The sequence below is a fragment of the Procambarus clarkii genome, chromosome 43, assembly GCF_040958095.1.
Source record: "Procambarus clarkii isolate CNS0578487 chromosome 43, FALCON_Pclarkii_2.0, whole genome shotgun sequence".
NCBI classification, from domain to species: domain Eukaryota; kingdom Metazoa; phylum Arthropoda; class Malacostraca; order Decapoda; family Cambaridae; genus Procambarus; species Procambarus clarkii.
Window position 1 is genome coordinate 16,242,230 of NC_091192.1, and position 22,954 is coordinate 16,265,183.

The window sequence follows — 22,954 nt, forward strand, 5'->3', positions numbered from 1 at the left end:
TGGGCCTACTACGAACCATGAGCCAGAACATGGCCCCCTCTAGAGAGGCAAGGGGAGCAATAGCCTATAGAAACCCCCATGTAATTGGAAGCATTCTATGTCTGCCATCGACCGGGTCAGGCACCCAGAAAGATAGGCATCCCAAAACAAACCCCTGTTCTGGTGAAAATTGCAACCAAAAGCTGAACGAGTGGATAGAACTCCCCAAACAAAAACGAGCAAACTAGTGTGACATCATTCGTCGTCGTGCCGCTGTCTGCGCAGCCCCCTCTCCATGGGAGGGGGATGGGGCAGCCCCTACCTACTGTGCTGGCAATCCACACCCTAGTTCTGAGGCTGGATGTCAAAAACACGTGAAAAAAACGCCAACCGGAGAGAGGGAGGGATGCCAGAGAGCCTCCGGGACTCACCCAGAAAATGGTGTTTCAATACATTCAATGCTGGTTTTCTGGGGGGAGCCCCTACAGCTCCCCGGAGCTAACTACCCACAGATGAAAAGAATAGGGACTTACCTGGGAGGCAGTTGCTGCTCACTCCTCAACCCGAAGTCGAGACAACTGGCTGCATCCGCCGACCAAAAGCAACACAGGCCCGACTGGGCCCAGGAACGTTTACAAGGTACCGAGCAGCCAGGACCCTGTTCGATCACCAAAATCCCCGCGCCCGAATGTCAGCCAAAGACATATTGTCAAAGACAGCGGCAAGAGCCGCAAACTTGCGGATGTCATGGGCACAGGGATAGACCGCAGGCTGGCTAGCCTTTATAACCCTGTGGATGATCTGGGAGACCCGCACCCTCGAGCAGGGAAGAAGGAAAACCGGATCAACCCAAAATGCATCCACAAACACAAAAGCTGTGGCGCGCAAATAACGGCGGAGAGCCGCAACTGGACGCAAAACATGATGCACCCCCAACTGAACCAACCAAGCATCAACAACCCAAGGGCCCCTCCGGAAAGCAGCAGTCTCATTCTTCGCCAGAAAAGAAGAAGGCTGCAGACAAACAAAACGATCACCCCGATTGAAGGAGCAGAAACCTCTGCGCCGGAGGAGAGCATGAAGCTCACCCACCCGACCCCCTGAGGCCAATGCAAACAGGAAAAGAGCCTTCGAAAAGCAATCTGGAACCAAAGGGGCCACAACAAAACGAGGAGAAGAAAGAAAAGAGAGCACTCTGTCCAAAGACCAGGATGGCTCAGGCGGCGCATGACCAGGCCAGAGGTGAAACAACGCCCGAGACAGCTTGCGAAATGGCGCAGACGTGACATCAATACCAAAAGCAAGCTGAAGCGGCTCCACCAGGGCAGCACGATACGAGGCGACAGTATTAGCCATAAGAAGACGGTCCTGGAACAACCAAGAGAGAAAGGACACCACCACCCTAACAGAAAGAGAAGTACAACAACGAAGACGTAAGAAGAGCTGGAAGGACCGCCAGGAAACTTCATACTACCGCCGAGACGAAGCCCGCAGGTGGGACACTAATAAGGAAGGCACCTGATCGCCATAGAGATGATGGTAAACTCGAGTCAAAAAACCAGCGTTGAATGTAATGAAACGCCATTTTCTGGGTGAGTCCCGGAGGCTCCCCGGAGCTATCCCAGGCTGATATGCTAATGTCAGACTTTGGCATCAGTCATGTGTATGGAGTTCTTAGGCCTACCGGGGACCACGGCCAGAACCGGGCCCCCTCAGAGAGGCAAGGGGAGCAATGGCCTATAGAAGCCCCCGTGTAGTTGGAAGCATTCTATGTCTGCCATTGACCGGAACAGGCACCCAGAAAGGTAAGCGCCCCAAAACAAACCCCTATTTTGGTTAAAATTGCTACCTAAAACCGAACTAGTGGATAGAACTCCCCAACCGAAAACAAGCAAACTAGTGTGACGTCACACTGCCGCGCCGCTGTCTGCGCAGCTCCCCCCTCCCCGGGAGGGGGAAGGGGGAGCCCCAGACCCCCCGCGCCGGCTACCCACACCTCAGTTCTTGAGGCTGGATGTCAAAAACGCGAAAAACCGCCGACCGGAGGGAGGGAGGGATGCCGGGGAGCCTCCGGGACTCACCCAGAAAATGGCGTTTCATTACATTCAACGCTGGTTTTCTGGGGGGAGCCCCGTCGGCTCCCCGGAGCGAACTACCCACAGACAGAAAAAGAGGGACTTACCCGGGAGGCGGTCGTCGCTCACCCCTCAACTCGAAGCCGAGACAACTGGCTGCAACCGCCGACCCAAAGCAACACAGGCCCGACGAGGCCCAGGGACATTCACAAGGTAACGAGCAGCCAGGACCCTGTTCGACCGCCAAAATCCCCGCGCCCGAATATCAGACCAAGACATTCCCAAAGACGGCAGCAAGAGCCGCGAACTTACGAATGTTATGGGCACGGGGATAGACCACAGGCTGGCTGGACCTAATAACCCTGCGGACGACCTGAGAGACCCGAACCCGCGAACAGGGAAGAAGGGAAACCGGATCAACCCACAGCGCGTCCCCGGACACAGAAGCTGTGGCGCGCAAATAACGGCGAAGCGCCGCAACCGGACACAAAACATGATGCACCCCCGGCCTGACCAACCAAGCATCAACCACCCATGGACCCCTCCGGAACGCAGCAGTCTCATTCTTTGCCAGAAAAGAAGGAGACGGCTGCAAACGAACAAAACTATCACCACGACCAAAAGAGCAGAAACCCCTGCGCCGGAGGAGAGCATGAAGCTCCCCTACCCGACCCCCAGAGGCCAAAGCCAACAAGAAAAGTGCCTTGGAAAAACAATCCTGGACCGAAGGGGCCACAACGAAACGAGGAGATGAAAGGAAAGCGAGCACTCTGTCCAAAGACCAGGACGGCTCAGGCGACGCATGAGCAGGCCGGAGGTGAAACAATGCACGAGACAGCTTGCGAAACGGCGCAGACGTAACATCGATACCGAAAGCAAGCTGAAGTGGCTCCGCCAGCGCCGCACGATACGAAGCGACAGTGTTAGGCATAAGATGACGGTCCTGAAACAACCACGAGAGGAAGGACAAGACCACCCGAACAGACAAAGAGCTAACACGACGAAGACGCAAAAAGAAATGGAAGGACCGCCAGGAAACTTCATACTGCCGCCGAGAAGAAGCCCTCAGGTGGGACACCAACAAGGAGGCCACCTGATCACCATAGAGATGATGATAGACTCGAGTCAAAAAAAACCATACGCGAAGACTCGAGGAGAAGATCGAACCAGCTACGTGACGCACCGGCCCGATCTGCTGAAAGATAAAACGGACCAGCAGAGGCAGACCCCGAGGAGCCTGTGGAAGGTAGCCCCAAGCCCCAAGGGCAGTACTTACAGGGCACCTAGGGAAGGCAGCCCTAGGCGCATGCAGCCCGAGTACTGAAGATAACTCCTGGCTCTCGCACCCACAAAACTAACACCACACACAAAGCACAGTGCAGTAGCGACACCGGAGCCAGAGCACACGACCATCGCCTATAGCATCAGCCTCAAGAACTGAGGTGTGGGTAGCCGGCGCGGGGGGTCTGGGGCTCCCCCTTCCCCCTCCCGGGGAGGGGGGAGCTGCGCAGACAGCGGCGCGGCAGTGTGACGTCACACTAGTTTGCTTGTTTTCGGTTGGGGAGTTCTATCCACTAGTTCGGTTTTAGGTAGCAATTTTAACCAAAATAGGGGTTTGTTTTGGGGCGCTTACCTTTCTGGGTGCCTGTTCCGGTCAATGGCAGACATAGAATGCTTCCAACTACACGGGGGCTTCTATAGGCCATTGCTCCCCTTGCCTCTCTGAGGGGGCCCGGTTCTGGCCGTGGTCCCCGGTAGGCCTAAGAACTCCATACACATGACTGATGCCAAAGTCTGACATTAGCATATCAGCCTGGGATAGCTCCGGGGAGCCGACGGGGCTCCCCCCAGAAATACCATACGCGAAGACTCGAGGAGAAGATCGAACCAGCCACGTGATGTACCGGGCCGATCTGTTGGAAGAGGCGGAGCCGGGGAAAAACCTCCGGGTTCGAATACCAAGCAAGAAGCGCCTGAACCACGACTGGGCCGGCCACCAAGGAGCCAAGAGGACAACTCTTCCCTGGTAAGTCTCTAAGCGAGTCAGAACCTGGAGTAACAGCTGAACTGGGGGAAAGAGGTACAGGAAACCCCACCTTGACCAGTCCTGCTGAAAGGCGTCGACCCCGACGGCCTCGCAGTTGGAAAGGGCGCCACATACAGGGAAAGGCGCTGCGGCCACGCCGACGCGAAGAGGTCCACCTTGGGGCGTCCGAATGTCTGGCAAAGCCAACGGAAGGAGTCGGCATCGACTGTCCATTCTGTGGAGAGGGGAACGAAAAGAGACAGGGCATTGGCCAAGATGTTAGACATTCCCAGCACGTGAACTGCCAGGAGAGCCAAACCTCGAGAACTCAGCAGACGAGTCACGACGCGAAGAGCTGAGGAGAAGGCCGAACCAGTCACATACAGGACCAGTCTGACCTGCCAAAAGAGGCGGAGCTGCTGGAAAACGCCCCAGGTTTGGACACCTATCAAGCAGTGTCTGAAAATAAAGCTGGGCCGGCCACCAAGGGACCATGAGGACTACTTTCCTTGGGAATGGACTCCAACCGAGGCAGGACCCGAAGCAACAGCTGGACCGGGAGAAGAGGAACAGGTACCCCCCACCTCGACCAGTCCTGCTGAAAGGCATCCACCGTGAACACCTCGCAGGCGGGTAAGGGCGCCACATAGAATGGGCGACGCCTAGACCACGCCGACGTGAAGATGTCCAGGTTCAGGAGTCCATACATCCGCCAGAGCCAACGAAACGAGTCGGCGATGACTGACCAATCCGGGAACAGAGGAATGAACCGAGACAGGCTGTCCGCCAGGACACAGGACATACCCCGGACATGAACCTCACGGCTAGCCAAACCCCGAGAATCCAGCAAACAAGCCACTTGAAGGACTAACCCCGAAGGTCAAACCTCTAAGAGAAACCATGTGGTTCCGTCAAAGAACCACCAGAGAACAGTCCGAATGGAGCTGGATGGCTTAGCACTGAGTGATCCAAACCCCTCCGAAGCGCAAACCAGACAGCCACAAAATCCCGAACCGTGCTGTGAGCCCGATGGACGGACAGACCCCACCATCCCCGGCCGACCTTGTGAGCACTGGTCACAAAGCCCCAGCCAAGAGATGACCCGTCCGTGAACACATCGAGCGATGGCTCGGGGAGGTGCCAAGGCACGGAACCCTGAAAACCCCAAAGAGGAAGCTGGTGACGCAGCACCAACAAGATCCCCGGAGGACGAACCCAACGAATGCAAGAGAGGCGGAAGGGGAGTCTCTGTAGGAACCAAACAGACGCCAAAGCCAAACCCGACCATGCAGGCAGGCCAGCACGTCGAAGTTCAGACTCCCACACAACCACTCGAGCAACCGCCGAGCAATCCGGGGACCCTGTCATAAACAGCCGAAACGGGACCACAGCTGCAGCAACACTTTGGGAGAGAAAGACAAGGAATGACCCAAGAGCCCTAAACAAGACCCAGCCAGGTCCGAACCCGGGACGGAAACAGATGGAACGGCCTCCAGATCACCAGGAAACCAAACCAGGCGATCTGGAAAGAACCACACCCCTGGCGAGCAGACAAGTGGACCGACTGGGAGCCCACACCAGCCAGTCGTCGAGGTAGGCCAGACACCGAATCCCAAGCAGACTCAGACAGGGCACCAAGATCCGGTAGTAGTAGGCATCCATCAGTCACAGGAGACTATGGAGTTGCGCTCTGGTTGTCGGTCTGGAGTGGCCTCACCAGGGCGCAAAGCCAGGGTAGGTTGATTCGGGGGAGAAGCTGTTACCCAGGCAGCAGGTCCCCCCTCTCCACGGCGCTGAAAGTCTCCAATGGAAAGGCATACGCCAATACGATTGGTTCCAGCGCCGTCGCAGGAACTGTGAGTTCCGGGGTTGACCTCGAAGGTGGTGAAGAAGCTCCAGATTGTCCCTTTACATACAGCAGTGGTGTTATGCAGCCATTATTGCTCGAGATGGTAATTATTATTAGCGTTAAGGTTAGGTTGTGTTACGTCACCTGGATATCGTCATCAAGAGACAGTACTGCCCATAGACTTGTCTATGACACCTCTTAAAGTAGAGACAACTATTCTATTTTGATGTGTACAGTATATATATTTTCTTGCTGTGTTCTAATTTAGTGAATAAATTTGTATGTTAACCACATGGTGTTTCAGGAAATTCTTTTTCCCTCATATTACAGGCTTTTGCTGAATTGTTCCCATAAATGGATCCTCTACCTTATGACTAGCACCACATTATATAAATTTGATATCACCAATCTCTGGTCTCCCTGCACCACCAGACAGAGATCAGATACGACCTATATCTGGCAAGATCTCCTAAAGATCTTGTGCTGTTGCTCTAAACATTTTACGTTGCTGATAAATATTGCCAGTGGCTTGCACACCTGTCCTAGCCCAGCTGCACACAGTACTGCTCCAACATTAAAGTAATCTCAAATACCATCAAATAATCTATTTATTTTTTTGATGCCACATAAATTGAGATGACTAATGACTAGTTATCTTTACAAAATGAAATCACAATAGTGTAATATTCTATGAAAAAATTGTTTAGTCCAGCAGGTAATACATGAGATGTGAGTGCAATTTCATCATATTGCTCAAAAAGATTTTGGAGCAATGAGCCATATTTGCCAAACCCTTTGGATTTCATAACTGTCACATTCACGAGCCTTAGTTTTGTTTACCGGCTGCTTAAATATGTGACCTGAATGGGTTTCACATGTACCCAACTTGCATATTTTCTTCAGTGTACATGTCCTAGATTCCCTGTTGTTTTGAAATTTAAGTGACCATTCAGGCATAAATATAAAGTTGAATTGTTGAATGTAATGAAAGGCCTCTTTTTGGTGGGTCTCAGGCCCACCAAAAAGGCCTCAGTGACTTGGGCAGTCCTCCCAGAAAATGATGGACTCCATTGTATTTCCATAACAATATAAGTTAAATTAGGAAATTTGCAATAAAAATGTATATCCTCCATGTATTGACGCAGTCAACATTATATTTAATACTTGCCGGAGTAAACTGTGGAATGTCTGGGATGGGAGCGTCATCCGCAGGGCGACGTGGCTCCTCGTTCAGGAACCGAGCCAAAGCTTCATCAATTTTGCTGGCCTGTACAAGTAATTATTAATCTATTAGTTGTACTGAAAGTAAGCATTACATATTGAACTCATTCAATACATTATGACAAAGACTGAGTGGAAGAAAGATTGAGTCAGATGAAAGGTGGGTCAGATTGAGTGGAGGAATGACAGCTGGTAGGCAAGACTGACTGGATGTAACAATGGTCCATGGAATGGGAATTCAAGGAATGCAAATGGGAATCATAAATAGAAAGAGGTATGGGAATTAACTTGAAGTATGGGTTATTACATCAAACACTCAATTCTTGGAATGGGAATCAGACAAAGGAAAGGCACAATATCAGACACAAGGAAATGACTGCAATTTAAACAAAGTTCACTTCTAAAGATATATTTGATATACAGTATAAATATATATATATAGATATACCACTCTACTAACACATCCTCACAATTCTAAACACAAGTACATCCAAACAAGGCACACCAGAATGAAGTACCTAGAAGGAAGCTGAGAATGGTAAATCACTAACAGACATTAACACTTTCGCGCTCCGTGGAAACTCGCGGTTGACAGGGGGTAGGTAGCCCCTCCGTGTGGGTAAGCGCGCGGTGACACCCAAATGTGTATACTCGTTCCAGCTTTCTCACCTTAATTCTCATGCTACGTCGCTCGTTTTGGTATCATTGTGTTCGCAATTAAATTCTCTACAGGTGTGTATAAATATAATGTCCAAAAGCCTAGCGTGACTCCCAACAGCAAAGCGTAAAGTCGGCAAAAACGCACAAAATCAGTAACATGTGCATTCTCGTTCCATTTTTTTACCTTAATTCTCGTGCTACGTCGCTCGTTTTGGTATCATTGTGTTCGCAATTAAATTCCCTACAGATGTGTATGAATAAAATGTACAAAAGGCTGGAGTGCCTCCCCGCAGAAAAGCCTAAAGTTACCCGTGAACGAGCACCATTTTGTACATTGCAACCTAATGTTCAACTCGTTCAATTTGATAACATCAAATTTCGTGCTACGTTGCTCGTTTTGGTATCAAATTGTTCGCAATAAAAAGGCGAGTATTTTAAAACTAGTCCCAGAATAATAGAGCAATAACTGGATTTTTTACAAATATTTTAATTCTGGACGCTCATCATCACAAATTTATTTACTGTATATCTTTCCAGTGTTCTGACATAAATATTTGTGGTACATCTTTCATTTTGGTATCAAATTGTTCGCAATAAAACGGCGCGCATTTTAAAACTAGTCCCAAGATAATAGGACAATAAATAGAATTTTAACAGTTATTTTAATATTCGGACCATAGGCCTATTTATAATATATCAAGTGTTTGGACATCAAGTTTCATGTTATATCTTTGATTTTGGTATCAAATTGTGTGCAATCTAAAGGCGCTTATTTTAAAACCACTACCAGATTGATCTGATAAAATTTAAATTTTTAAAAAATATTTTAATGAGTGACTCAGTATTGCGTCGTTGGAACACATTCAGTAGAAAAATGAGTGACGAGATAATCAGTCTGTGGAACCTCAAAGTGTTAAATTAAAGTGCTATGAAAGGTAAATTACTATTACAATAATAGGGAAATACTACTCTTGGCATTTTATCCTACCTGCCTTAAAGCTTCTTCGAAGACATGTCGGTACTTCTCAATTTGTTCACTAAGAACCAGCTTTGGGTCTTTAGTTCCTTCACATATTCTGTAAAGATATATGAGGTGTACAATATAACTTCTTACAACATTCAAATGGTAACAAAAAACCAGCGTTGAATGTAATGAAACGCCATTTTCTGGACGAGCCCCGGAGGCTCCCTGGAGCTTATCGGGCTAATGTATGTTATGTTAGACCGGGATATTAGCTATAGAGTTCAGACCTACCAGGGACCAGCGCCAGAACCTGGCCCCTTCAGAGAGGTTTCAGGGAGCAATGGCCCTGGAAAACCCCATATGGTTGGGGGTTTTCCTTATCTGCCATCGACCGGGGTTAGGCACCCAGAAAGGTAGGCGCAAGAAAACAAACCCCACATGGTAAAAAACTACAACAAAAAACCGAACAGAGAGGTAGAAAACTCCCTACAATCCCAAGGAAAACAATCAAACAATCAATTTACTGCCGCGCCGGTCGTCCGCACAGCCCTCCCCTCCCCTCGGGGAGGGCAATGAACCACCGGAGAACAGTCCGAATGGAGGCGAATGGTCGATCCCCGAGCGACCCGAATCCTCCGAAGCGCGAACCAGACAGCCGCGAACTCCCGAACCGTGCTGTGAGCCCGATGGAAGGACGGACCCCACCGTCCCTGGCCTGCCTGGTGAGCACTGGTCACAAAGCCCCAGCCGAGAGACGACGCGTCCGTGAACACATCGAGCGAGGGCTCGGGAAGGCGCCAAGGCACCGAACCCCGAAAAACCCGAAGAGGAAGTCGGTGACGCAGCAACCGACATAAGACCCCCGGAGGGCGAACCCAGCGATCGCGAGAGAGGCGGAAAGGACGTCCCCGAAGGAACCAAAACAGACGCCGAAGCCAAACCCGACCCGGCGAGTAGACTAGCATGGCGAAGTTCAGACTCCCGCACAACCGCTCAAGCAACCGCCGAGTGACCCGGGACCCCCTCAGAAACAGCAAACGGCGGTCCCGCAGCCGCCGCGACGCCACCGGAGGGAGAGACAAGGAAGCGGTCCGAGAATCCCAAACAAGACCCAGCCAGGTCCGAACCTGGGACGGAACCAGATGGGACTTCCTCCAGTTCACCAGGAACCCGAACCTGGCGAGCTGGGAAAGAACCATATCCCTGGCGAGCAGACAAGCTGACCGACTGGGAGCCCACATCAGCCAGTCGTCGAGGTAGGCCAAAACCCGAATCCCTAGAAGACGCAGACGGGTCACCACAACTCGGGTCAGACGCGTGAAAACGCGAGGTGCCAGATTCAGGCCAAAAGGTAGGCATTGAAAACGGTAAGCGTGACGCCCTACCACGAAGCCTAACCAGTCCCGGAACCCCGGATGAATAGGAACGTGCCAATACGCGTCCTTGAGGTCCAGGGACACCATCCAGGCACCCGGCTCCAACAGAAGCCGGACCTGAGACAGAGTAGTCATCCGAAAGGAGGGGCAAGGAATCCAGGGGTTCAGACGGGACAAGTCCAGAATGAACCTCAGATCAGCACAGTCCCGTTTCGGCACTGGAAACAGGCGGGAAACCCACCTGAGGGACGTAGTCGGTTCGACCCCGCCCAAGTGCACCCACTCCAAGATGACTTGACGAAGCGCAGGAGAAGAGACCTGCCCTGTTAGCCCCGAACCCCCCAAAGGAGGACGAGTCGCCCAACGCCACCGCAGGCCGGATGACACGACCGAAAAGGCCCACAAATCATGGGACCAAGCGTGGGCAAACAGAGCGAGCCTCCCCCCCATCACCCCGTCAACGGGGCAAACCGCGAAAGGGCCGACGCCCCTTACGAGAACCCAACCGTCGAACAGGGCGATCACTGCGCCGACCAGACGACGCTGGCCCCGAAGGGAACAACGGCTCAGAAACTGGCACCAATGGCCCACCTCGACCAGCGGAACCCGAAACCCTGGCACGACCCCTCCGAAACTGCCGAGAACGACCGCTCCGGAGAATCAACAAGTCCGCCATAGGACGACAATTAGTCGAAGCCGCATGCAGAAACTGGGACACTGCAGACTCTGCAAACAGCAACGGACAAAAAGGAGACGAAAACCTAAGAGCCAGGGCCCAAGCGGATTCCAAAGAGAGGGCGAGCACAGCCTGACGGCACGCGAGGCGAGAAGCAAAAAACAGAGACACCGCTTCCTTCAGGATGGGCGCAAAGAGCTTGAACAGTGCAGCCGACGCCCTAGCTGCCGAAGAAAGCGCCCCGGACGAAGGCCCTTCACTCAACGCTCCCACATCCTCCTCGAGCCAAGCAGAAGAGAGCTCGAGAAGGGAAAAGACCGAAGCCAAATGCCCACGGGAGCGCAACTCCTCCGCAACCAAGGAAGCCGAAAGCTGAGGAACCTGCACGTGAAGCTGGAAAAGGCCAACATCTCGAGAAAGCACAGGAGCGAATAAGCACGCATTAAGGTGCTCAAACTCGCCCCCCAGGTAAACCTGCATAAAAGTAGCAGTCTCCCGCCAATCAAGCGTGCGGGTCCGACAGAACCCATGCCACGCCCCCAACGAAAAGAATGGGCAGTCTGCTAGCCAGGAAGACCCCGGAACCTCCAAACGCACCCAAAAACGGGAAGAAGAACCGAACTCAAACGAGGACGGATCCATTGGGGAGGCATAACCCGGGTCTCGCAAGAGGTATGCAGCAAGAGCTTCCCGTGCCACCTTCGCAGAGAGACGGGAAGTAGCAAACCCCTGTAAAGACAGAGCCGAGGTACCCAAAGGCGCCCGGAACCGAACCTGGGGAGGAGCCGAACCCAAATCATACTCATACAGGGAGGGAGGGTAAGAAAACCCCTCCCCCTGCAACAATAAACCCCGTGGGGAAGGCAAAAGCACCCAAGCGGGGTCACAGGGGGCCCAAGGCCCCCAGGCCGACTCCTCCCCAGCCCCAGGATCCCCTACGTCGGGACCAGGGGCAGAGCCGTCCTCCAAACCCTCCACCCCTGAAGAAAAGGTAGAGTCCAAGGGAAAGGCAGACAAGAAGGGGGCCTGCTGGTGGGACCCAGAAGCCTCGGCAGGAGGAACCGGCTCAAATGCCTCCGTCCCCGACCCGGATGGGGCAGCCCCCGAAGCAGCCCGAGTCTCTCCACCAACTAAATCCTGTGCCAAGGCCGAAAACCGCATACGTTTCGGAGCCGGACACAGGGGGGGAGGTGCAGGAAGAACCACAGGGGAAGGACCAGAGGGTGTAGGAGTCAAAGCCATAGCAACCAACGCCCCCAGGTCAGGGTCCCTAAAGCCAAAACGGGGCAGCCTCGGGGCATCCAGGCGGGAAATCGACCTAGCGCGTTGCAATAACCTAAATCTAACATGCAACGCTGATGCTGCCTGTACTCTAATAGGAACATCCTCAGAGTAAAACCTGAGCACAAGCAGAGAACAGGACTCGCAAGACTCCGGGTCAAAGGTGTCATTGACCCAACAGGCAGCATGACGGAGGCAAAACAGGTGACTGTCATCCTGAGACAAGGGCACACTGCAACCTTCAAACCCGCACAAGGCAGGCTGGAACTCGGGAGACGCATCCATGGGTCCCCGAGCCCCGACAGGGGTTTCCAGGGCCCGTAGGGTAGCAACTACGGGAAGCCCGGGCAAGGTGTTGCTAACCGGTTAAGAAACCCAAACAAAACACGGGTAAATGATAATACTGAAAACCCCTGGGACGTGTACAAGCACGGGGGCCTAGCAGAGGGCCACCAAAACAATACCAGGGGAACTATGGGCCCACGAGGTAGCACCTCCACCAGGCAAACAAAAACAAAACAAAAGAAAAACCCCGCAAAAGTACACCGTCCCCAGAGCAACAGGAACCGGTCGCCGCTTAGGTGGCAGGCCGCGCAACACCTTGACGCCCTAACCAGCACAAAACCACTCCCTACCCAAGGCCAAACAAGGGCCCCAAGCCCCAGCTGGCCCCAAGGGCGAGGCAAATGCCGAGCAGCAAAAACCTCTACGGGAGCAGTTCCCGAACGCCCCATAGAAGATAACCCTGACACGCAAGGGCAGTACTCACAGGGCGCCTAGGGAAGGAAGCCCTAGGCGCATGCAGCCCCGGCACTGATGAAGTACTCCTGGCCACCGCACACCACAACAACAGCAGAGAACGCCACACGAGGCAAACACCGCCAAGGAATTTGAGGCCAGAGAAGCGTCTATCCCGGTTGACACTAGCTTGCGAACTGACGGCAGCCGGCGCGGTGAGGTCCGGGGCCCCCCCCTCCCCCTCCCGGGGAGGGGAGGGCTGCGCGGACGACCGGCGCGGCAGTAAATTGATTGTTTGACTGTTTTCCTTGGGATTGTAGGGAGTTTTCTACCTCTCTGTTCGGTTTTTGTTGTAGTTTCTTACCATGTGGGGTTTGTTTTGTTACGCCTACCTTTCTGGGTGCCTAACCCCGGTCGATGGCAGATAAGGAAAACCCCCAACCATATGGGGTTTTCCAGGGCCATTGCTCCCTGAAACCTCTCTGAAGGGGCCAGGTTCTGGCGCTGGTCCCTGGTAGGTCTGAACTCCATAGCTAATGTCCCGGTCTAACATAACATACATTAGCCCGATAAGCTCCAGGGAGCCGTAGGGGCTCCCCACAGAAAACCCAGCATTGAATGTAGTGAAACGCCATTTTCTGGGCGGGTCCCAGAGGTTTCCCCAGAGATTACTGGGTTGATATTATGTATTAGACCCTGGCATCAGTCAATTTGATTTGAGTTCTTGCCTACCAGGGACCATGAGCCAGAACCTGGACCCCTCTCTACCTCAGAGACACAAGGATCAATGGCCTATTGAAACCTCCATGTGGTTGGAATCATTCCATGTCTGCTAACGACCGGGTTAGGGACCCAGATAGGTAGGCGACCCAACACAAAAAATCAGCACTGAATGTAATGAGACGCCATTTTCTGGGTTAGCCCCGGAGGCTTCCTGGAGCTTATCGGACTAATGTATGTTATATTAGACTGGGACATTAGCAATGGAGTTCAGACCTACCAGGGACCAGCACCAGAACCTGGCCCCTTCAGAGAAGTTTCAGGGAGCAATGGTCCTGGAAAACTCCCTTGTGAATGGGGGTTTTCCTTATCTGCCATCAACCGGGGTTAGGCACCCAGAAAGGTAGGCATAACAAAACAAACCCCATATGGTAAAAAACTAAAACAGAAAACCGAACAGAGAGGTAGAAACTCCCTACAATCTCAAGGGAACAAGCAAACATCACACTTTACTGCCGCGCAGATCGTCCGTGCAGCTCTCCCCGCCCCGAGAGGGGGAGGGGAGGAGCCCCGGACCTCACCACACCAGCTGTCTAGCATCAGTTCGGAAGCTAAACTTCAACCAATGCAAAAAACCAGCGTTGAATGTAATGAAACGCCATTTTCTGGGTGAGACCCGGAGGCTCCCCGGAGCTTTACCGGCTGATATGCTAATGTCAGACTTTGGCATCAGTCATGTGTATGGAGTTCTAGGGCCTACCGGGGACCACGAGCCAGAACCTGGCCCCCTCAGAGAGGCAAGGGGAGCAATGGCCTATAGAAACCCCCGTGTGGTTGGAAGCATTCTATGTCTGCCATCGACTGGGTCAAGCATCCAGAAAGGTAAGCATTCCAAAACAAACCCCTATTCTGGTGAAAATTGCTACCTAAGCCGAACTAGTGAATAGAACTCTTCAACAGAAAACAAGGAAACTAGTATGACGTCATACGTCACCGCGCCGCTGTCTGCGCAGCTCCCCCCTCCCCGGGAGGGGGAAGGGGGAGCCCCAGACCTCCCACGCCGGCTATCCACCCATCAGTTCTGAGGCTGGATGTCAAAACACGCGAAAAACGCCGACCGGAGGGAGGGAGGGTTGCCGGGGAGCCTCCGGGCCTCACCCAGAAAATGGCGTTTCATTACATTCAACGCTGGTTTTCTGGGGGGAGCCCCGTCGGCTCCCCGGAGCTAACTACCCACAGAGGAAGGTCAAAGGGACAAAACCGGGAGGCGGACACCACGCACCCCCCAAGGAGGCGAGACAACCGGCAGCAAACGCCAACCCAAGGCGCCACAGCCCCGAAAATCCCGGGAACAACACGAGAACCACGAGCAGCAAGGCCCCTGCACGAACACCAAAAATCCATGCCCGAAAGACCGCAAGGCCACGTCGCCCAGACGGCAGCGAGAGCAGCAAAGCCACGAACGGCACAGGCATGAGGGAAGAACACAGGCAGCTTAGCCGCAAGAACACGGCTGACCACCCGGGACACCATCACCCGCGAACCGGGAAGAACAGAACCGGATCAACGCAAAACGCGCTCCGGACCCAAACGCCGTGGCACGCAAACAACAGCGGAGGGCCGCCACTGAACACAAAAACGACACACCCCCGGCCCGACCAACGAAGCACCAACAAACCCTGGACCCCTCCAGAATGCAGCAGCCCCACCCCGCGCCAGAAAAAGATGGAGACTGCTGCCATCAAACAACCAAAACGCTTAAACCGAAGGAGCAAGAAAACTCAGCGAATCGACCCCCAGAGGCAAAGGCCCAAAGGAAAGAGCCGACGAAAAAACACACCGGAACCGAAGGGGCACTACCAACTGAGGAGAAGACAGAGCACGCTGACCAGAGACCAGGATGGTGCAAGCGGCGCACGAACAGGCCGGAGGTGAAATGACGCACAAGACAGCTGACTAACGGTGCAAAAGCAACACCAAGACCGAAAGCAAGCTGAAGCGGCTCCGCCTGCGCCGCACGAAAAGAGGCGACAGTATGTGGCAAGACGACGGCCCCCAACCCCCACTAGAAAACCAAGCCGAGAGTAAACCAAGCTAACAAGAGGAACCACCTAAGAAGGGACAGGAAAAGGAAGGACCGCCAAAATACCCCATACTGCCGCCAAGAGAAGCACGCAGGTGGGACACCTACCACGAAGCCACCCGACCACCAACCGGAGGCGAGACCACGAGGCAGAACATAAGCAGCCCCGACAAGGCCCCCCCCCCCGAGCCCAGGAAAAAGGCGGAGCCGCGAGAAGATCTCGGGCGCGACCACTGAAACCCAGGCGGCACAAGGAGATGGAACGTCTGCCGAACAGAAAAACTCCGAAGCATGCAAGCCCGCCAGGAGTTCAGAAACGACGGGTCCGACGCGAGACATCGCAAGAACCCCCCCAAAAAAAAAAACAACAACAACCGGCAGGGCAAGCGAGGAAAACCAAGAAGGCGGAAGGGTCGCCGCCAGAACAGGACCCGAACCAAGGGGCACGAACAACTGCAACAGACCGAGACAAAGAAGCACACCACAGGACACAGGCTGACCAACGCCTAAGAACACACGCAGGACATCCCCGCTGCAGAGGAGGCAGGCAGAAAGAGCTGAAGCACAAAAAAAAAAAAATTAACCAGGAGAACAACCAGGGGTGGACAATCAGGCAGGGACAAAAACCCCACGCAATCCCCAGGCACAAAAACGGCAGCAAAGTGCCACTCCACAACCGGACACAGGAACAAGAACACGCCACCGTGAAACACGGTACCAATGCACACGTGCAGCAGCAGCAACAGGCACCACTGCAACATGCAACATGTAAATAGCAGCTCCCCTCTGCAAAGGCAGAGAACGGAGCAGGCAGACCCCAGACAGGGCCAACGGAGACACGACAAAACCCTGCAGGCCCAGAAACCTGCACCAGGCGACCGACGGCGGAGAAACCCCGCTCGATACCTGCTGGATGAGGTACTGGGAGCTCTTTTACACCTCAAGCCCGGCCCAAGGTCAGGCCAGACCGGCCAGAGGATGGCCCACCAGGCAGCTGCTAGGAGCAGTCCACCGGCCCACATACCCCCACAACCAGGACGGGCCGGAGCTGCCATACGAAAAGAGGCCAGTGCGCCCTGGAAGTCCACGGACGAACCAGCAAGAAGGCTTATGCTCGCAAGTAGGTCGTGTAACAAGCACAGACCACTGATGGTAATACAGTGTTCCCCAAAAGTGCCAATAGCACCACTGCACTCCACTGGTACTATCCCGCAAGTTCTACCAGATAGGCGGGACCCAAGAGCCAGAGCTCAAATCCTGCAAGCACAGCCAGGAGCCTCACCAGGTGAGTACAGAACCAACCCTACAACCCCCACACCTCAACATTAAAAAAGGAGGGTCCCCTGAATGACTCCAGCATGGGTTGGACATGCACATGAGGGGGACAGGAAGGGGTGATAAAGGGACAGTCACAGGTGTGCGAACGGTCTCAGTCGTACAAAATTATACCTAAATAAAGACAGGTATATAAACACCGCCGCATCCAGCGCCCGGCCAAAAGACGCCAGACCGCAGAAACTCACCTGGCGAATGGTGGCTCGAACTTGACACGACTCAACCGTGCCCAGAAGAACTTGGGAGCACCGCCAGGTGAAGACGCCAGAGCCGGACCCTGCCGGACCCGCAGGAGAACAGGAAGAGGCGAAGGAGGCGGTCCACACCCATGACACAGGGAAAACTTTCTAAGAGCTGAACCCCCGGGACGTGTACACTCACGGGGACCTAGCAGGGGGTACCACCAGAAATACTCAGAACACAAGGGACACAAGGGGCAAGAACGAAGGCAGACCCCCCACCAGGTATATAAACAAAAGAAAAAGAAAACCCCGCAAGAGGACAGCGTACCCAAGCGGAACAGAGCCGGCCGCTATGATTGGTAAAGACAAGCTGCACAGTACCCCGCGCCCCACCAGTGCAAACACTGCCCCTTACTCTAAGGCGAACAAGGGAGACAGAACACCCGAGCACACAAAGAGCGGCCGAAAACCAAGCAGTAAACGGCCAAGCAGGGGCAGGACCCAAGGAACTTGTGGAAGGTGGCCCCAAGCCCCAAGGGCAGTACTTACAGGGCACCTAGGGAAGGGAACCCTAGGCGCATGCAGCCCGAGTACTGAAGAATCACTCCCGGCTCACGCACCACCTAGAAAACAGACACCACACTCTAGGTACAGTGCTGAAACAACCACTGGAGCCGGAGCACATAACCATTGCCTATAGCATCAGCCGAAGAACTGATGGGTGGATAGCCGGCGTGGGAGGTCTGGGGCTCCCCCTTCCCCCTCCCGGGGAGGGGGGAGCTGCGCAGACAGCGGCGCGGTGACGTATGACGTCATACTAGTTTCCTTGTTTTCTGTTGAAGAGTTCTATTCACTAGTTCGGCTTAGGTAGCAATTTTCACCAGAATAGGGGTTTGTTTTGGAATGCTTACCTTTCTGGATGCTTGACCCGGTCGATGGCAGACATAGAATGCTTCCAACCACACGGGGGTTTCTATAGGCCATTGCTCCCCTTGCCTCTCTGAGGGGGCCAGGTTCTGGCTCGTGGTCCCCGGTAGGCCCTAGAACTCCATACACATGACTGATGCCAAAGTCTGACATTAGCATATCAGCCGGTAAAGCTCCGGGGAGCCGACGGGGCTCCCCCCAGAAAAAACGCTGACCGGTGGGAGGGAGGGTTGCCAGGGAGCCTCCGGGGCTCACCCAGAAAATGGCGTTTCATTACATTCAACGCTGGTTTTCTGTAGGGAGCCCCTACAGCTCCCAGGAGCTTCATACACAAAGAGAAGGAAAAGAAAGGGCTGACCCAGGAGGTGGCCACCACAAACTCCGCAACGTGAAGCTGAGACAACAGGCTGCAACCTGTGACCCAAGGCAACAAGAACGCACAAGAGCAGACACGCGCATAAAGAACGGGCTGCCAGGAACCAGTGCTAAATCCCTGCACCCGAAATGAGCCCTAGACGTCACCAACACAGCAGCGAATGCTGCAAACATCTGAACAGCACGGGCGCAAGGATAGACAGCGGGTTGGAACACTTAAAAATTCTGCGGACGACCTGGGAGACCCGAGCCATGGAACAGGGAACGAGGGGAACCGGATCAATCCAAAGCACATAGCCAGACACGATACGCAGGTAACTGCAAAAAGCCACAACCGGACAACACAGGACGCACCCCCGGCCGAACCAATTAAGCATCAATAACCCAAGGACCCCTCTGGAAAGCAGCCGTCTTGACCGTCGCCAGAAGGATGGAGAAAGGCTGCAAACGTACAAACCTACCACCAGTACCAAAGAGCAGAAACCCCTGCACCAGAAGAGCCGGAAGCTCCCCGACCTGAACCGCAGACGCCCATGCCAACAAGATATGGCCTATGAAAACAAAACTTGAACCGAAGGGGCTACCACAAACTGAGGCGAAGAAAAGAAGGCCTGGTCCGGATCAAGGACCAGGACAGCTCAGGCGACGCATGAGCAGGCCGGAGGCGAAACAAAACACGAGAAAGCATACGGAACGGGGCAGATGTGACGTGCACCCCGAATGCAAGCCGGAACGGCTCCGCCAGCGCCGCACAAAATGAGGCGACAGTAAGAGACATCAAATAACTGTAGTCCTGAAAACCCAAGAAAGGACAAGACAACCCGATGCGAAAGAGAAGACAACATATGAAGAGCTAGAAAAAGGTGCACAGAAACACCAGGAACGTCATACTGTCGCCGAGACGAAGCTCGCAGGTGGGACACCATCAACGAAGCCACCGGATCACCAGAGAGATGGTGATACCTGCGTCAAAATACCAGACGCGAAGAGCCGAGGAGAAGGCCGAACCAGTCACATACAGGACTGATCCGACCTGCCAAAAGAGGCGGAGCCACAGGAAAAATGCCCCCGGTTCGGACACCCATCAAGCAGCGTCTGAAAATAAAGCTGTGCCGGCCACCAAGGAACCATAAGGACTGCTCTCGTGGGAATGAGCTGCAACCGAGCCAGAACCCGAAGCAACAGCTGGACCGAGAGAAGAGGAACAGGTACCCCCACCTCGACCAGTCCTGCCGAAAAGCATCCAACGTGAACACCTCGCAGGTGGGTAAGGGCGCCACATAAAATGGGCGACGCCTAGGCCACGCCGACTCGAAGACGTCTATGGCCAGGAGTCCATACGTCCGGCAGAGCCAACAAAACGAGTCGGCGACGACTGGCCAATCTGCGAACAGAGGAATGAACCGAGACAGCTGTCCGCCAGGACGCAGGACACACCCCGGACATGAACCTCATGGCTAGCCAAACCCCGAGAATCCAGCAAACGAGCCACTCTAAGGAACCAACCCTAAAGGTCAACACCTAAGAGAAACCCTGTGGTTGCGGCAAGAACCGCCAGAGAACAGTCCGAACGGAGCTGAATGGTAGAGCACTGAGTGACCCAAATCCTCCGAAGCGCAAACCAGACAGCCACGAACTCCCGAACCGTGCTGTGAGCCCGACGGAGGGACAGACTCCACCATTCTCGGCCGACTTGGTGAGCACTGGTCACAAAGCCCCAGCCGAGAGATGACCCGTCCGTGAACACATCGAGCGAAGGCTTGGGGAGGTGCCAATGCACGGAACCCCGAAAACCCCAAAGAGGAACCCAACGATTGCAAGAGGCGGAAGGGAAGTCTTCAAAGGAACCAACAGACGCCGAAGCCAAACCCGACCCCGCGGGCAGACCAGCATGTCGAAGTCGAACTGCAGACCCCCACACAACCACTCGAGCAACCCGGCACCCCCTCATGAACAGCCAAAGACGGGACCACAGCCGCAGCAACACTTCTGGAGGGAAAGACATGGAGTGGCCCAATAGCCCTAAACAAGGCCCAGCCAGGGCCGAACCCGGGACGGAAACAGATGGAATGGCCTCCAGATCACCAGGAAACCAAACCCGGTGATCTGGAAAGAACCACACCCCTGGTGAGCAGACAAGCGGACTGACTGGGAGACTGGCTTCCGACGACCAGCCAGTTGTCGAGGTAGGCCAGACACCGAATCTCAAGCAGACCCAGACAGGGCACCAAGATCCTGTAAAGATGCAAAAAAGCACCAAGTGCCAAATTACAAAATAGGGAAGGCAACAAAAGCGGCAAGCCCCACCACCAACTGTGCCAGTCCCAGAAAACTGGAGAGGAACGTGCCAAGAATTGACCTGGAGGTCCAGGGCCACCATCCAGGCACCCGGCCCCAACAGAAGCCGAACAGGAGAGAACAGTCCTCCAATGAGGGCATAGAATCCAGGGTGCAGACTGAAGAAGTCCAGAAGAACAGCAGATTCGAAAGGCCCATGTCTGCAATGAGCCGATGGGAACCCCAGAAAGATGGGGCGGATCGACCACGTACAATGCACCCACTAAGATGACATAACGAAGTGCAGGGGAAGAAGCCCACCCTGCCAGCTCTAAATCCCCCAAAGGGGGAGAAGCCGCCCATCGCCGCCACCAGAGGCCGGAAGACAACCAAAAGCACCCACCAACAGCGAGACCAGGCGAGTGTCAACAGAGCAACAGAGCAAGCTGCTCCCCAGCGCCCCGTCAACAGAGAAGGGAACAGAGCCCCTTCTGAAAGAAATAGTAAACATACACATATACACACACTGTATATACATATTATGCACATACACATACACACAAGGTATGTTACACACACGTGCATATACACATGTGCACACACACACAGTGTACACATGCACATGTGAACACACACACATACTGTACACTTGAAAAGAAAATTACAAGCCGCCGACCAGTGGGCAGAGAACACCACGCCGGCCAGGCAAAGAAGGCACAAAACTGCATCAAAAGGCCCACCTCGACGACAAAACCTCATCGACCAGCACGACCACAACATGTGCCAAGACCCAAAAGATCAGTCTGCAAGCCAAGAAGACCCCGGAACTCCAGAAGGCAGAACCCGGTCACACACGAGGAAACAAAGCCCCTTGAACCCACAAAGGGGGCCCATGAGGAAGAAACCTCCGAAACGAAACCAAAGAACCCAAAGGAACCTGGAACTGAACCAGAAGGAGCCCAAACCACCACATTTGCCGGCGGAGAAACACCACAGAAAGGCATAGCACAGCCCCCAGACAGAACCCCCTGGGAAATGGTCAAAACAGACCAAAAACCGAGGGACAAGGTGTGGGAGCAAGCATAACAGCCAGGGACACTGAGCCCAAACCCAAGGGCCCAGACCCAAAACAGACAAAATGGGAAACCCGGTGTAAAATCAACACCCAAACGTTCCGAGAGGAACAGGAAACGGGCAGAAAACACCAGAAAAGCAAAGAAACGACAACAGGAGAATAAAACTCCTGCAAAAAAGGTGAAAACTCACGCAAGAAGCTCGCTCGCACACCCAGGCACATGTAAACAAACTGCAACGCTGCCCTGGTGGCCACGCCAGGAAACCGGCAGACGAAAATGGCCGCCAGAAACGAGGGCTGTGACCGACGCAAAAATTACGAAAACACGCCAGCAAAAGTGGGAAGCAAGCAGACTGGATGGGCGAAAAACTCCGCCCAAAAGCAGAAAAACCCAGACAGGGACAAACCGCCCCAGAACTGCTAGCAGGCATCCCCCACAGCCCCGGAAACAAGCAACAGAGGCCCCGGGGCAGAGCCGTCCTCCAAGCCCTCCGCACTTAAACAAAAGGAAGAGTCCATGGGAAAGGCAATAAGAAAGGGCCCTGATAAGACCCAGAAGCCTTGGCAGGAGGAACAGGCTCGAAAACCTCCGTCCCCCTAACCCGAACGGGGCAGCCCCTGCAAACCGCCCGAGTCTCGGCCCCAATTAAACCCCGCCCCGACCCTGAAACCCGCAGACGGTCCGGAGCCGGGAACAGGGAGGGAATGGGCCGAACAGCACCTAACCAAAACGGGGCGGCCTCGGGGCATCTGAGTGGGAAACCAACCTAGCATGTTGCAGCAACCTAACCCAGCTTGCAACATGGATGCTGCCTGTACTCTGAACAGTAATAACATCAGGAGAGTACTGGAGAACAAGCAGAGAATCTCTCTCGCAAGACTCCGGGTCAAGGTGTCAGTGACCCAACAGGCAGCATGACGGAGGTAAAAGTGGCGACTGTCACCCAGAGACAAGGGCACAGCAACCAGCGATCCCGTACAAGACAGGTTGGAACCCGGAAGACATTCAATGGTCCACCGAGCCCAGACAGGGGTTTCCAGGGCCCGTAGGCTGACTACTACGGGAAGCCTGGGCAAGGTGTTGCTAACCGGTTAAGAAACCCAGAAATAACAAGAGGATAGAGGATAGCACTGA

General features: G+C 54.0%; 1 protein-coding gene across 1 annotated transcript in view; it reads right to left on the minus strand.

Moving 5' to 3' along the window:
* Top3alpha (topoisomerase 3-alpha) overlaps nucleotides 1-22,954 on the minus strand; it is a 134,849-nt gene that overhangs the window by 35,683 nt on the left and 76,212 nt on the right. The window contains exons 12-13 of the mRNA XM_069300071.1: nucleotides 8,799-8,886; nucleotides 7,098-7,196 (exon numbers count right to left, since the gene is read on the minus strand). Coding sequence (XP_069156172.1) covers nucleotides 7,098-7,196; nucleotides 8,799-8,886 — 187 coding nt within the window. The remainder of the gene's footprint in view (nucleotides 1-7,097; nucleotides 7,197-8,798; nucleotides 8,887-22,954) is intronic.